Source organism: Neovison vison, chromosome X (assembly GCF_020171115.1).
Source record: "Neovison vison isolate M4711 chromosome X, ASM_NN_V1, whole genome shotgun sequence".
In the NCBI taxonomy this organism is placed as follows: domain Eukaryota; kingdom Metazoa; phylum Chordata; class Mammalia; order Carnivora; family Mustelidae; genus Neogale; species Neogale vison.
Genome location: NC_058105.1, coordinates 70,656,200 through 70,670,073, shown reverse-complemented (window position 1 = coordinate 70,670,073; position 13,874 = coordinate 70,656,200). Strand labels below are relative to the sequence as shown.

Here is a 13,874-nt window from a genome sequence, read left to right as displayed (position 1 = left end):
GTGTGTGTGTGTACGTACACATACACATATCCTTTAAAAATTGTACATATTAGAAGCAACAGGGGGCGCCTGGGTGGCTCAGGTGTTTTAAGTGTCTGCTTTCAGCTCAGGTCATGATCCCAGGGTCCTGGGATCGAGTCCTGCATCGGGCTCCCTGCTCAGTGGGGAGTCTGCTTCAGTGACCCTCCCCTGGTTCCTGCCTTCTCTCTATCTCCCTCTCACTCATTCTCTCTCTTGAAGTAAATAAAAACAATTTTTAAAAAAATAAGAAGGAAAAAGAAGCAACAGGAAAGAAACTTAATCAGTACAGATTGCCTTCTGTAACTTAGGTAGGGTTCCAAATATTACTGTACATGTAACTGCCATGTACACCATAAAACGAGGCCACTGCTGTATAAAATGCTAGTTGTCTCACAGTGTTGTTGGAGTAAGTGATACAATGCCTGGGAAGCACTTTAGAAACTATAAAGTTCTTAGCAAATATAAACTGCTGGTGACATGTACTGAGGTCATTATTTTCATGTTTCTTTGTTATATATGATATTCTATAAATGTGATATAAAATGTGGCCCCATTTTATAGCTGAGACTGAGGTCAGTTGCAAAACTTAGATAGAGACTTGGTAACATTGAGCCTTTTCCTTGCGCCTGGAAGTATATACCCACGCTGACTGCGTGTGCTGGTGAAGGCAGCCTGGGGCTTCCGATTGACTTTCTCCTGCGTATTTAACATTTTTCATACTCTACAACTGAAATCGAGAGTGGAAATCCTCTCTGTTTTCTTCCTCGCTTTTTTTTTAAATGTCCAATCTCTGGATTGCATTTTATTTTTAAGATTTTTAAAAATTTATTTGACAGATCACAAGCAGGCAGAGAAGGAGGGAGGGGGAAGCAGACTCCCCGCTGAGCAGAGAGCCCAATGTGGGGCTCGATTCCAGGACCCTGGGATCATGACCCAAGCCGAAGGCAGAGGCTTTAACCCACTGAGCTACCCAGGCACCCCGCATTTTATTTTTAATGTGTCATTTCCATTCAGGTTCTTTTGTCCGATGGCTTCTGGTTGAAATGTGTTTAACAGTCCTGTTACGACAACAGTTCTGCGCCTGCCTTGTATGTGTTATGTAAGGCGAACGTTAAGCCGCCCATTTACCTCTGACACATTGATACTTTCCCCTTTTGCAGCTGAAATGTGGGGCTTGTGGTGCCATTGGGCACATGAGGACAAACAAATTCTGCCCCCTCTACTATCAGACAAATGCTCCACCTTCCAACCCTGTTGCCATGACAGAGGAGCAGGAGGAGGAGTTGGAAAAGACAGTCATTCATAATGATAATGAAGAACTTATCAAGGTTGAAGGGACCAAGATTGTCCTGGGGAAACAGCTAATAGAGAGGTAAGAAATAGCAGGCAGGAAGTGCTGTGGGGAGATCCATTGGAGGTTGATGCTAGCAAAGGGTGGCAGGGGTGGATGTGATATGTACTGTGAAGTGGAACTCAGAGCACGGGGACTGGGATGGATTTTCCTCAGTAACTGTTGCCAGTAGTGACAATTACGGTCTTTTGAGGTGAAGCACTCCTCAGGCTTTCCTACTTGCCTTGGGGCATGTGACCTAACTTTTCTGGGTCTCAGTTTCCTTATTTTAACCAAATAAAACCACCCTTACCAGGGTAGCTATGAAGATAAAATGGCAGGCTATATAAACACGTAGTACAGTGCCTGGCATATCATAGATGCTCTTCCTGTCCTACTTCCTGGTGCTCCTCACACTTGTCAAGTCCCTAATCGCTGAGTGTTCTGATAATGGACATATACTGTGCTTATCCCTGTCTCTTGTTCTCAGAGAATTTAAGAGATAATCAAGTGGAGAAGTTTTTAAATTAAAAGACATTTTTCCCTGACTTTTGAGTTTGAAAACTGCAAATCTACAGAAAAGTTGAAAGGTTAATACAGTATATCATTCCTCTAAAGTCACCAACTTAACATTCGTCACATTTGTTTTGTCTTTATATGTCTGAAACTTTTTTTTTTTTTTTGGCTGAACTATTTGGAAATAAGTTGCGGGCATCTTGATGTTTCCCTCAGAAGTTCTTGACCACACATTGTCTAAGAGTCGGGATATAACAACATGATACTACCATTACACCTAAGAAAATTAGCATCAGTTCAGTAGTTTTAACATTGGTTCTTATTTAAATTTCTCCGGTTATCTCAGTGTCCTTTATGGCCTGCCCCACTCCCAATTCAGGGTCCAATTCCTGTTCAAACATTAAGTATTTTGAGTGTCTTTAAATCTAGAACTGTTCTCTCCACCTATTTTGGTTTTCATGGCATTGACTTTTTGGAAGAATTCAGGCCAGTTGTCTCCTAAAATAGCCCATATTTCTGGATTTGTCTGATTGTTTTCTCATTGATTATGTTTAGATTAAATGTCTTTGGCAAGATTACTACATAGGTGATATTATGTACTTACTACACCACATCAAGAAGCACATAATGTCAGGTTTTTTCACTGTTTTGATCATCTTGTTTAAGTGGTGATCCCAGAACCCTCTATAATAAAGGTATGTTGTTCCCTTTGTAATTAGCATGTGGGTGAATTTCCTGTTCCCTAACAGTCTTTCTCTCAGTAGTTGTAGCATCCATTGATGATCATTGCCTAACTCCGTTGTTACATCGGGGATTGCAAAATAGTGGTTTTTCTAATTATAGCATTCTTTCTACATTAACTGGTATTCTATAAAGAAGAGCTTTCCTTTCCTTTCTGTTTGAGTATTTCTGTGGATTCTGAAATTCTTCCTTTTGTGAACTTAATGTAATATGATTTATTAACACCTTTTGTAATTGTGATGCCCATATTGTCTTACATTTGACCTCTTAAAGCCAGATCCTGTGTCCTTTTGAAACAATCCTGTAAATCTTCGAGAACGTCTTTGCTTTCTGACACAAGATGTTCTAGGCTGTCCTTGAAATTTTCTTGTTTGAGACCTAGAATCAGCCATTTCTTCAAGGAGCCCTGGTTCCTTTTATCAGGGAATGGCATTTAGAACCAGGATCTAGGTGTTAGGTATGCTCATTGCCACTGAGATGTCATTGCTTCTAGGCTTTTAGTGGACAGAACTAGGAAATAAACACATATTGTAAATCACATACCAAAACCTTCCTATCAAAACCTCCCGTTCAAATCATATCTACAGATTCTTCCTCCTCTTACCCTATTCATATCTGCATCCTTTCTCTGGTTCCCAGCATTAATATGTTGATTCATTTGCTCTGTCTGTACGTCTGTTATACAGAATAGTTTGAGAATTACAATACCAGTACCACTAACAACAAACCTGTAAAGTAGATTCAAGTTGTTTTCTGTCATTTGTTGTCCTTAGACTATATGCCACTGCAGTAGTACAGTCAGGGTATTATGTGCAAAATATATTTGAATTCTCTTTTGTGTGTAACTTTTAATCAATTTGATACATACTTTTGTTTCTTACTGAGGTAAAATTGGTAGATACCATTGTGTAAGCTTCAGAGGTACAGTATTATGTATTGGTATTTATATACATTACAAAGCGATCACCACTGTAAGTCTAATTACCACCCATCACCAGATAGTTTGGTTTTGCTTCTATTAAGTTTGGGGCTCTTTTTTCCATTCTTGATTTAAATTATCAATATCCGTAATAGCCATTATATTTTGAGGCACATTAGAAAAGGAAAATTTAGTGTCTTGATCCCATACAATGGAAAGGAAGAAGGTGAATGGCCTTTTAATGACTGAGGGAAACTTAGACTATTTTTTTTTCAAGCCAGTTTTTCATTTCTTCTTTGTTTCTATTGTAAGTTTAGCCTCCTAGCCCTTGAACCCTAAGATAGAATGTTGGAGCTGGAAGCATTCTTGAAATTCCTTTAGCCTAGTTCCCTTATCTTCCAAATAGGAAACTGAGGTTGTGGCTTGCCCAGTTCTTTATTAATTTGGAGATCCCGTGAGGCCGTGCCTGATCTGAGCCTGAGAGTGTGGATATCTGGCCTTTGGTTTGGCTTTTCCCTCCCCAGGCTCATGCTCAGGTACTTTGGACTTCTTCATTGTAGTTGCTTTTTTTCTGGGGTCTAGAGATAGGGACTGCATGCTATGAAAGTGTTCTTGATTACAGTGCGGATGAGGTTCGCAGAAAATCTCTGGTTCTGAAGTTCCCTAAACAGCAGCTTCCTCCCAAGAAGAAACGGCGAGTTGGAACCACTGTTCACTGTGACTACTTAAACGTGAGTATCTGCATTGCTTCTTTCTGACCACATGTGGTTCTCATTGGTTCCTCCAGCCCTTTGCCCCATGGCTCTGGCACAGCCTTAGTTTCTCCCTTTGGCCTTACCCTGAAAATTATGTGTACTGTTCATTACAAGATTCCTAAGCTATAGCTAGAAAGCATCGTCTGTTTGTTTTTCTTATCTAAAGAAGCACTCTGATTTCTTGTTTCTCCTTAGAGACCTCATAAGTCCATCCACCGGCGCCGGACAGACCCAATGGTGACATTGTCCTCCATTTTGGAGTCTATCATCAATGACATGAGAGATCTTCCAAATGTGAGTTCATCACATTCATGTCTACAGTAGGAATGTCAAAGCCCTTTGTTCTATCTGTGATTTCAGATAGAGGATAGTAGAGTACTCGTAGGTATGTGGAACTCCTGATTCTTTGGGATGTAGTTTTTTGGGTTTTATTTATTTATTTATTTTGAATAGTTTAGTAGACGAAACAGACCTACCTGCTTCATCTAGAAAGATTCCTTTGAGAGTTGGTGGCCAGGTAGACAGATAAGATACGAAAGAGTCTTCGGGAGTTGGCTCTGACAGGTGTTCTTTGCTCACAGATAGTGCTGTCTCTTGTTTGCACAGACCTACCCTTTCCATACTCCAGTCAATGCAAAGGTTGTAAAGGACTACTACAAAATCATCACTCGACCAATGGACTTACAAACCCTTCGTGAAAATGTGCGCAAACGCCTCTACCCCTCTCGGGAAGAGTTCAGAGAGCATTTGGAGCTAATCGTGAAAAATAGTGCAACCTATAATGGTAAGAATCACCTTTCAGATCCTTATTTGTCTCATTAGTCCCAAATTCAGACAAGATTGGACTGACTGGAAGGATCTACAATGTATGCATTTTGGGCTTACGAAAATCAGATAGTGCACGTTTCTGACATTTAAGGTTGCTTCTTTTTAGTCCCACTTTTTAAATGTATCCTTTGGAGAATTCGGAGTTTGTCTGTTGAAATGAAACAGTTGCAGGGAGATTAGTGGGAGGAAGAAGTGGACCTGATCAAATAGAAGGAAGAGACAGTGTGGATGGAACCTATGCAGAATGTGAGCCTGTGACCATGTTGACTGTGTATGAATCTTTGATTTGATCTATAGATTTGTTACAGAGGCTCTTACATGTTCACTTTGCTCCAAATCTGCAAAGGAGAAAGAAATCTGCTTTCTATGTCTTAAAAGGGGAAACAGTACAACTTCTTCATGTCAGGGATCAAGGTTTCTGATCTCCAATTGTATCCTTGAGCACAGATTCATGTGTAAGTGTTGGGTTGAAGGGTATGGTTAGAGAATGAATCCCATCCCTGCCACATACTGATTAAGTTACCCTGGACAAGTTCTTAGTTTACTGTAGACAGCCTGTCACAGCCTCCTCAGTTTTGTCTTTTGTAAATGTGGCAGTACCTAGATTCTGAGACCTTTTATAAGCAAGCCTGACCCATTTATCTAGTCTCCTGTCCAATGCCTGACTCCCATACCTACTAGAGACTTCTGCCAGATTCAACATTATATTTCACTAAATATCTTATGCCATTTCTTCATGCACCTTGCACAGTCTTTGCCCTGTCTTGAATGCCCTTAGTTCCCACTGAAAAGTGGGAACATGCTCTATGAATTTCCATTCATATTTCCAGACCAATTCATATCATCTCTCCATGAAGACTTACTGCCCAGAATACCCAATAATTTTCTGTCGTTCTCGACACAATTAAACCAACTTCTATGACTCTTAACTGTGTTGTATGTAATTATTTATGTGTCTGAATCTTCCATCACTTTGCGACTCCTGGAGAGACTATGTCTTATTCGTCTTTGTATTTTCAGGGCCTAGCAGAGTGCTAGACATACGGAAGGGAAGAACACATTTGTTAGGTCCAACTGTCATTCATTTTACAAGGATAAATACTTAAAAGTCAGACTGGGGGGCGCCTGGGTGGCTCAGTCATTAAGTGGCTGCCTTCAGCTCAGGTCATGATCCCGGGGTCCTAAGATCAAGCCCCACATCGGGCTCGCACAGTGGGGAGCCAGGCACTCTTGTTTTTTTTTTTTTTTTAAGATTCTACACATAAGTGAGATCATATGTTTTTGTTTTTGTTTTAAAATATTTATTTATTTATTTGACGGAGAGAGAGAGATACCATAAGTAGGCAGAGAGGCAGGCGGAGGGAGAGGAGGAAGCAGGCTCCTTGCTGAGCAAAGAGCCCTATGCGGGGCTGATCTCAGGACCCTGAGACCATGATCTGAGCCGAAGGCATTGGCTTAACCCACTGAGACACCTGGATGCCCCAGTCATACGGTTTTTGTCTTTGATGTTGAACACCTTTGCATGTGCTTAGAAGTCTCTTGAACTCCAGTGTATTTGGCACTCTTGACTACTTGACGCTCCTCAATACTCTCTTCTTTCTTTTCTAGGGGTATTTTCTCTAATTATTTCTGATCTTTTTCATTCTCATGACTTCAGCTACCATGTATCCACTGATACCATTATCTCCAGTCCATACCTCTCTTCGGAGCTCCATACTCAAGTTTCCAGTTGCCTGCCAGACATGTCCATGTTTCAGTGCCCTACTGGCAACTGTTGATCTGGTTGCTTTATTTAGACGGATGATATTACCATCCATCTGATTGTACAAACTAGAAATGATGGTCATCATTAGTTCCACCCATTCTTCCCCCCTTCCCCCATTCATAGATCACTAAATCCCGTAAATAAGTAAGTAAGCAAAGTCCCCTCTACAGCTTGCTGGAGCACATCCTCTTCCTTTTAATCTCGGTTGCTGCTCTTATTTGAAGCCCTTGTCATTTCTTGTTTGACCCCTTGCAACAGCTTCTGAATTTTAACTTTGCTGCTTGCCTTAATTCACACTGTCGGTAGGGTAATTTTTTCTAAAACACAAATTTGAAAAAATTTTCGAGCATAAAATCGTTAGTGGCTTTCTGTCACCTATGAGACCTTTATAATGTGGCCCCTCCTGCCTTTCCAAGTTCTATTTCCTGTTTCTCCTCCACACATACCTGTGTTGCACTTGTACCAAACTACTTATGGTGCCTCCTGTTTCTGTTAACTTGCTTACTTTGTATCTTTGTATACTTTTTCTTCCCTCTGGAATGTCTTTCTACTGTATTGCCTACTTGATGGACCTCTACTCTTCATTAATGACACTACTCAAATGTCAGTCACAGCAAGCCTTCCTTGCTTCCCAGTATGCAGATTTAATTGTTGTAAAAATAGCTTACAACATGTTTCATATGCAACCCTACCATATTTCATAGCAACCAGTGTATCCCCATGTTTGCAGTATACTCAGTTTTTAAAAACTTCATTATGGAAATTGTTAGGTATGAACAGAGGTATAGTAAACCTCAGCACACCTATTCACCTGGTTCAACAATTACCCTCATGGCCGATTCTTGCTTACTGTTCAGTCTGTATTTCCAGACATATCATTTCATCCGTAAATACTGCAAGCACTCATACTCTGTCTTGGCAGTGATACATTTTCATGTCATTTTCTTTGATTGACCCAAGAGCTAAGGTAGGAACTATGTCTTATTTTCTCCTTATTCTCATCATTGAGTACATCACGGACCATCATTAATCATTCATTGAATGAATAAACAAATGAATGCTAAATTAATTAGTTGCAAATAGAGTTTAGGTTTGGGGTCTGGGGAGCACTTAACAAGGATGAATAGAGGAAGATGGTCAAGCAGAGGATACTGAAAGGAAATAGAATTACTGTCTAGGTGAAAATGTTTTAACTATCCCTATAATGAGCTTAAATTAGGGCAGCCATAAGTGAGGGCTGTAAGAAGGAATTCAAGGATTTTCTGAAGCTTCTGTTACAGATTTCAAGGAAACTAAATAGTCTGAGATGGGATGGAGAATCTTTTATGACAGAGGCTTTGGATTAGCCATATGTTGGGAGTACCTCATATACCATGAGTTGTGTAAACAAAAATTGCAATCACAGATCTTACATGCTAAGTGTGTAAAGATACATAAATCATGCCTTCATCTCCTAAGCCATCCTTAAACAAAATGTCATTCTCGTCCATAGTATTATTACTTTCAAGGTATTAAAGGTAGCAGTATCAATAGTAGTACTGTTGGATATGTATAAATAAAGAAGAGAGTTAAAATTAGTTTTTTAATCCATACTATATATCTGCCATGTGTTAGCACTGAAAAATGGAGTTAAAACTGGTATATATGTATGATCTAGCAGACAGGCTGGTGCCTGACACTTATTAGGTGTTTAAGTAAAATGTGTTAGAAGTCTAGAGAGGTATTAGCAGCTCTCGTCTCCCATTTTTAATGGTCTCATCTCTTATTGTTCCTCTGTAAATTTAGGTCCAAAGCACTCACTGACCCAGATCTCTCAATCCATGCTGGATCTGTGTGATGAAAAACTCAAAGAGGTAATATACTTAAAATGAAAGAAAGGCAGGGGCGACTGGCTGGCTCAGTTGGAAGAGTATGCAACTCTTAATCCCGGGTCATGAGTTTGAGCCCCATATTGGGTGTAGAGATTACTTGTGAATAAATAAAATGAAAAAGAGGCATGGAATTTGAGGGGGGCTGGTAGCAGGGTTGAGGAAGGAGAGAATGTAACAGAAGAAAGAGTAGAGAAATATAGGAGTAGCAGATCTTTAGTGTGTTAGAGGCTAGAAGGGACCTTAGAAATCTCATAATCCAATTCCTTCTTTTGTAAATGGAAAAACTAACATCCGTAGAAGAAAATTGCTTGCCCTGGACATCATGGTTATTAAGTAGTATGGCTAGGACTGAAATCTAGAACCTACATAACTTTAGAAAGGGCCAAGGAAAGTGAATTCCCAAGAGCTAAGAGACTGTTTGAGCAGAGAGGAATTTTAATTTTTTAAATTTTAATTAAATTTGCTCGCTTCGGCAGCACATATACTAAAATTTTAATTAAATTTAATTAAAATTAAAAATTTTAATTTTTAAAAGATTTACTTTAGAGAGGGAGTTGGGAAAGGAACAGATTGGAGAGGGACAGAGAGAATCTTAAGCAGGCTCCATGCCCAGCCTAGAGCCTGGCATGGGGCTGGATCTCACAACCCTGAGATCATGACCTGAACTGATACCAAGAATCGGATGCTTAACCAACTGAGCCACCAAGGCGCCCCTAAAAGATTTTCTATATTCCATTTTCTTTTTCTTTAAGATTTTATTTTTTTATTATTTTTTTTCTTTTAAGATTTTATTTATTCATTTATTTGCAGTGGGGGGCGGGGAACAGAGGGAGAGGGACAAGCAGATTCTGTGCCAAGCAGGGAGCCTCACATGGGGCTTGATCCCAGGACCCTGAGATCATGACCTGAGCCAAAGGCAGAGGCTTAACTGGCTGAGCCACCCAGGTGCCCCTGAAACAAATTTATTGGGTTAGATTCCCTTATGTAAAAGTCACTAATCAGCAATCTGTTCAGTGTTTTTAGCAGTAGTTTACAACAGAAACAGTGTTACATTAAAACCTAACTTGGTGAAAATGCTTTTATTCTGAGACCTAAGTTATCATTTTCCAGGGATGTATATTTTTGGTGATCTATAAGGATAGACGATAGAATACCTAAACGAGTGGTTGGTACATCCCTTTGGATCCTTTAACTAGAATATCATTTCTCATTTGGACTTTCTGTCTACAGCTGAAGTTGAGAATTCAAAGTTAGGCTTTTCTGGGCAAGGGCAATAGACAACTGAACCATAAATTATCCATAAGTTTCTGCAGTGATTACACCTCAGGGAAACCTCTTTTTCCTTTGCTTTGTTTCATACCAGAAAGAAGATAAATTGGCTCGTTTAGAGAAAGCTATTAACCCGTTGCTGGATGATGATGACCAAGTAGCATTTTCTTTCATCCTGGACAACATTGTCACCCAGAAAATGATGGCAGTTCCAGATGTAAGTAGTCTCTGTGCTAAATATGAAGATAGCAAGGGAAAGAACAGTAGGATGTGCGTGTATTGGGGATTCTAGAAGGTAGTGTTTGTAAATTGAGACTGGCATATAATTTTAAAAACTGACCTTTTTACCGTATGACTGCTTGATCATTAAAATCAGAGGCCAGGAACCCATGGATATAGAGAGAGTTCTTTGTTCCTCTTGTTGAAAGCTCCTGAATATCCCTGGAAAGAAATTAGGATGACAGCTAATGGGAGGCTTTGGATTGAGAGGTGCCTCTTGACAAATGGCAGTTTATTTAATTATCCATTGTTTGTTGTCTTTTTTTATCTATTTTTGTCTTTTACAACTTTATGGCATGGCTATCATGTTGACTGTGTGTATCCGTTTTGGGGAATGATTTTCTCTTAGGAATGCTGGACTAAATTTCCTTTTGTGTTGTAGGCATATGTTATATATGTGTTAATGCTATAAAATTTCTGGATGGGACTGGGGTATAAGAAGTTTTAATTGTGAGTATAGAGCAGGGTTTCTTCCTTAAAGGAATCCATGAACCACTTAAGTTATAGACAAAATTTTGTGTGATTATGTGTCTCTGGGAAAAGGGTTTCGTAGCTTTTTTGGGGAACGTTAGGAATATTTGTGACTCAGCGAAGGTTGAGAATCTCCAGTATAAAGAATGGTTTCCATTTAATTTCTCACGCTTTCTGTTTTATAGTCTTGGCCATTTCATCACCCAGTTAATAAGAAGTTTGTTCCAGATTATTACAAAGTGATCGTCAGTCCAATGGATTTAGAGACTATACGTAAGGTGAGTGATAGGTAAGGTGAGTGATCTAAAATGTCTTTTTGGAAGCCAGTAGATTTGTACATATATCTGAGTCCCCTGGTTCTTTTAATCACAGAATATCTCCAAGCACAAGTACCAGAGTCGGGAGAGCTTTCTAGATGATGTCAACCTTATTTTGGCCAACAGTGTTAAGTATAATGGTGGGTATTTCTGTTTTTCTTCTACTTTCCATCATTCTATTCATCCAATGTTAGTTAGCATCATTAAAATTTGATTGCATGAAGTATCCTTGAACAGTTCTCTGCTTTTTTTTTTAAAGTGGGCACATATTTTAGTGTGTTTTGAAAATTTTGCTAATTACTTTTAATGATAAAAAAGCAATGTGCATTTATTTTTTTATACTTTAGAAAGCACAGAAAAATGAGAAGAGAAATATCAAATCGATATTGCTTTGGGCTTTGAGCCAACACCGCTTCTCATGAGATGTAAAAATTCACCTGTCCTCCAGGCCCTTAGATGGAGCTTAAGGGAATGTGTGACTATAGACTATAGTGAGCTTCCTCAGAGCATGGGGTTTTGGTCAGTGCACAAAGCGATAATATATGCCAAGCTAGTTACTTAACTTCTGTGCTGACTACTTAATCTACTGGTGGGAAAGACAGTCACTCTACCCACAAAATTCATAGTCCAGCTGATGGAGGGAGGTTGTTGAATACAGCTTGACAAGCAAGGGCTGTATTAGAAGGATGTACAAAGTGCACTAGAGGAGATAAAGGAGCACCTTCACCTAAGGGTTAGGGAAGGCTTCATAAATAAGCTAATAAAGATCAGTTTTGCATGACTCACTAGTTGAGTAAACATTGAGCACCTAATACGTGCTGGCTCTGATAAATGCTACAAATATAAAATCTATGTAGATATGATTCCTGTCCCCAGATTGGTTGTAGTTTATTTGGGGAAACAGAAAAAATTTACAGAAGTATTATGCAAGATGTACATGCAGAGTGCCAAAGGGGACACAGAGACAGGCTGTTTAAATCAAATCAAATTGAAATTAGAGGAAACTTTCTGTAAGAGAGTTATCTTAAGCTGAATTCTAAAGGATCGGTGGGGGGGTGTTGCTAGGCAAAGAACGTGGAGGAGAAAACATTCTAGGCAGAGAACAGCAAGCAGTATGTAAAGAAACAGAGACCTGAAATTACATTATAGGTTTAAGAAACAAGTTATTGGGGTTGCAGTTATGTTCCATGTTGGTGAGTGACTCGTTACATGTAGAAGTCTCTAGGAGTCAAATCCTAGAGACCCTTGTGTGTGCTCTGTGTCATGTTTAAGAGATTTTACTTTATCCTAAGTGGAAAGACAATTGAGGAATTTGGCAGTGAAATTAATTAAATTCTGAATTTAATTCAGAATGTTTAATTCTGGTAAAAGAAGTGTTGGGAGGCTCATATAATTCCTTAAGCAAAACAGAAGAGGGAGCTATGGTGCTATGGTGAGTGCTGTGAATTGTGTAAGACTGTTGAATCCCAGACCTGTACCCCTAGCAAATAATACATTATATGTTAATAACAGAAAAAAGAAAAGAAGAAGCAGGAGCTAAGGGCATTTGAGAGAATTGCCTAGCATACTGAGGTCTCAACTAAAAAATCCACATGAGTGTGGCTGTACGTTTGCTAGATAGAAGAGACAGAGAATTTGGAGGGAAGTGGTGAAAGAAGGGACAGCCAGAAAGGCAGATGAGGAAGTGGGCATTGAGCAGAGAATGTTTAATGCCATGGAGGAATGAAAGAACAGGGCACTTCAGAGAATGATACTTGGCTAGAACTTATATATATCATTAAGGAAAGGTGGTAAGAGATGAGCCTTCCATTTTTCTTTATCCAAGGTGATTTAAAAGATTCTGCTTTCTCCCTTGTGCTCTTCTTACTGCTCATCTGAAATTAGAGAGTGGAAGTGCCCTCTGTCAGGTCAGTTATATCTCCATTATTGTCTCCTGAAAAACACCTAAAGCTGTAGCCAGAATTCTGGTAAAAGAAGTGTTGGGAGGCTCACAGATGTCTGAAAATGATTGTAACAAGTGATAAAGCAAGAGTGTTACAGAAAGCCTGCTTGGCCTTGGTGATGGCTGGCGTAAGATATAAGGCAGAGTAAAAGGATCTAATATAAGGCAATGAGAAAAACCCAGAAGATGCTAAGGGAAAAATGAGCAAAGGGCAGACAGGCAAATCACAAAAGACTGAAATTAAATAGCTAATGAACATGAGTAAGTTTTCAGTTGTACCCAGTAATCAAAGAAATGCAAATTAAAACAAATAGGTATCTTTTTTCCCCACCTATTAGATGAACTCAGTTTTTTTTTATTAAATTGATTTATTTATTTTCAGAAAAACAGTATTCATTATTTTTTTTCACCACACCCAGTGCTCCATGCAATCCGTGCCCTCTATAATACCCACCACCTGGTACCCCAACCTCCCACCCCCCCGCCACTTCAAACCCCTCAGATTGTTTTTCAGAGTCCATAGTCTCTCATGGTTCACCTCCCCTTCCAATTTACCCCAACTCCCTTCTCCTCTCTAACACCCTTTGTCCTCCATGATACTTGTTATGCTCCACAAATAAGTGAAACCATATGGTAATTGACTCTCTCTGCTTGACTTCAGTTTTTCTTTTTAATGGAAGTATTGAACGCTTGTGAGGCAGGTGCTGTCAAATATTGCTGTTGGCAGTATAAACTTGCAAGACGTTTCTGGAAAGCTCTTTGGCAGCATTGAGAGACTTGAAAGTAGTTAAGTGAACAGACTTTATAATGAAGTAGGCCCCACCACTTAATAGCAGGGTGACTTTGGGCA

At 39.4% G+C, this 13,874-nt stretch overlaps 1 protein-coding gene across 11 annotated transcripts in view; it reads left to right on the top strand.

The window, feature by feature from the left end:
• Positions 1 to 13,874, top strand: part of TAF1 (TATA-box binding protein associated factor 1) — a 72,603-nt gene that overhangs the window by 24,575 nt on the left and 34,154 nt on the right. For all 11 annotated transcript variants that reach the window (XM_044235697.1, XM_044235693.1, XM_044235690.1 and 8 more), the window contains exons 25-32: positions 1,182 to 1,393; positions 4,150 to 4,258; positions 4,478 to 4,576; positions 4,889 to 5,066; positions 8,661 to 8,728; positions 10,110 to 10,232; positions 10,951 to 11,043; positions 11,138 to 11,222. In XM_044235697.1, coding sequence (XP_044091632.1) covers positions 1,182 to 1,393; positions 4,150 to 4,258; positions 4,478 to 4,576; positions 4,889 to 5,066; positions 8,661 to 8,728; positions 10,110 to 10,232; positions 10,951 to 11,043; positions 11,138 to 11,222 — 967 coding nt within the window. The remainder of the gene's footprint in view (positions 1 to 1,181; positions 1,394 to 4,149; positions 4,259 to 4,477; positions 4,577 to 4,888; positions 5,067 to 8,660; positions 8,729 to 10,109; positions 10,233 to 10,950; positions 11,044 to 11,137; positions 11,223 to 13,874) is intronic.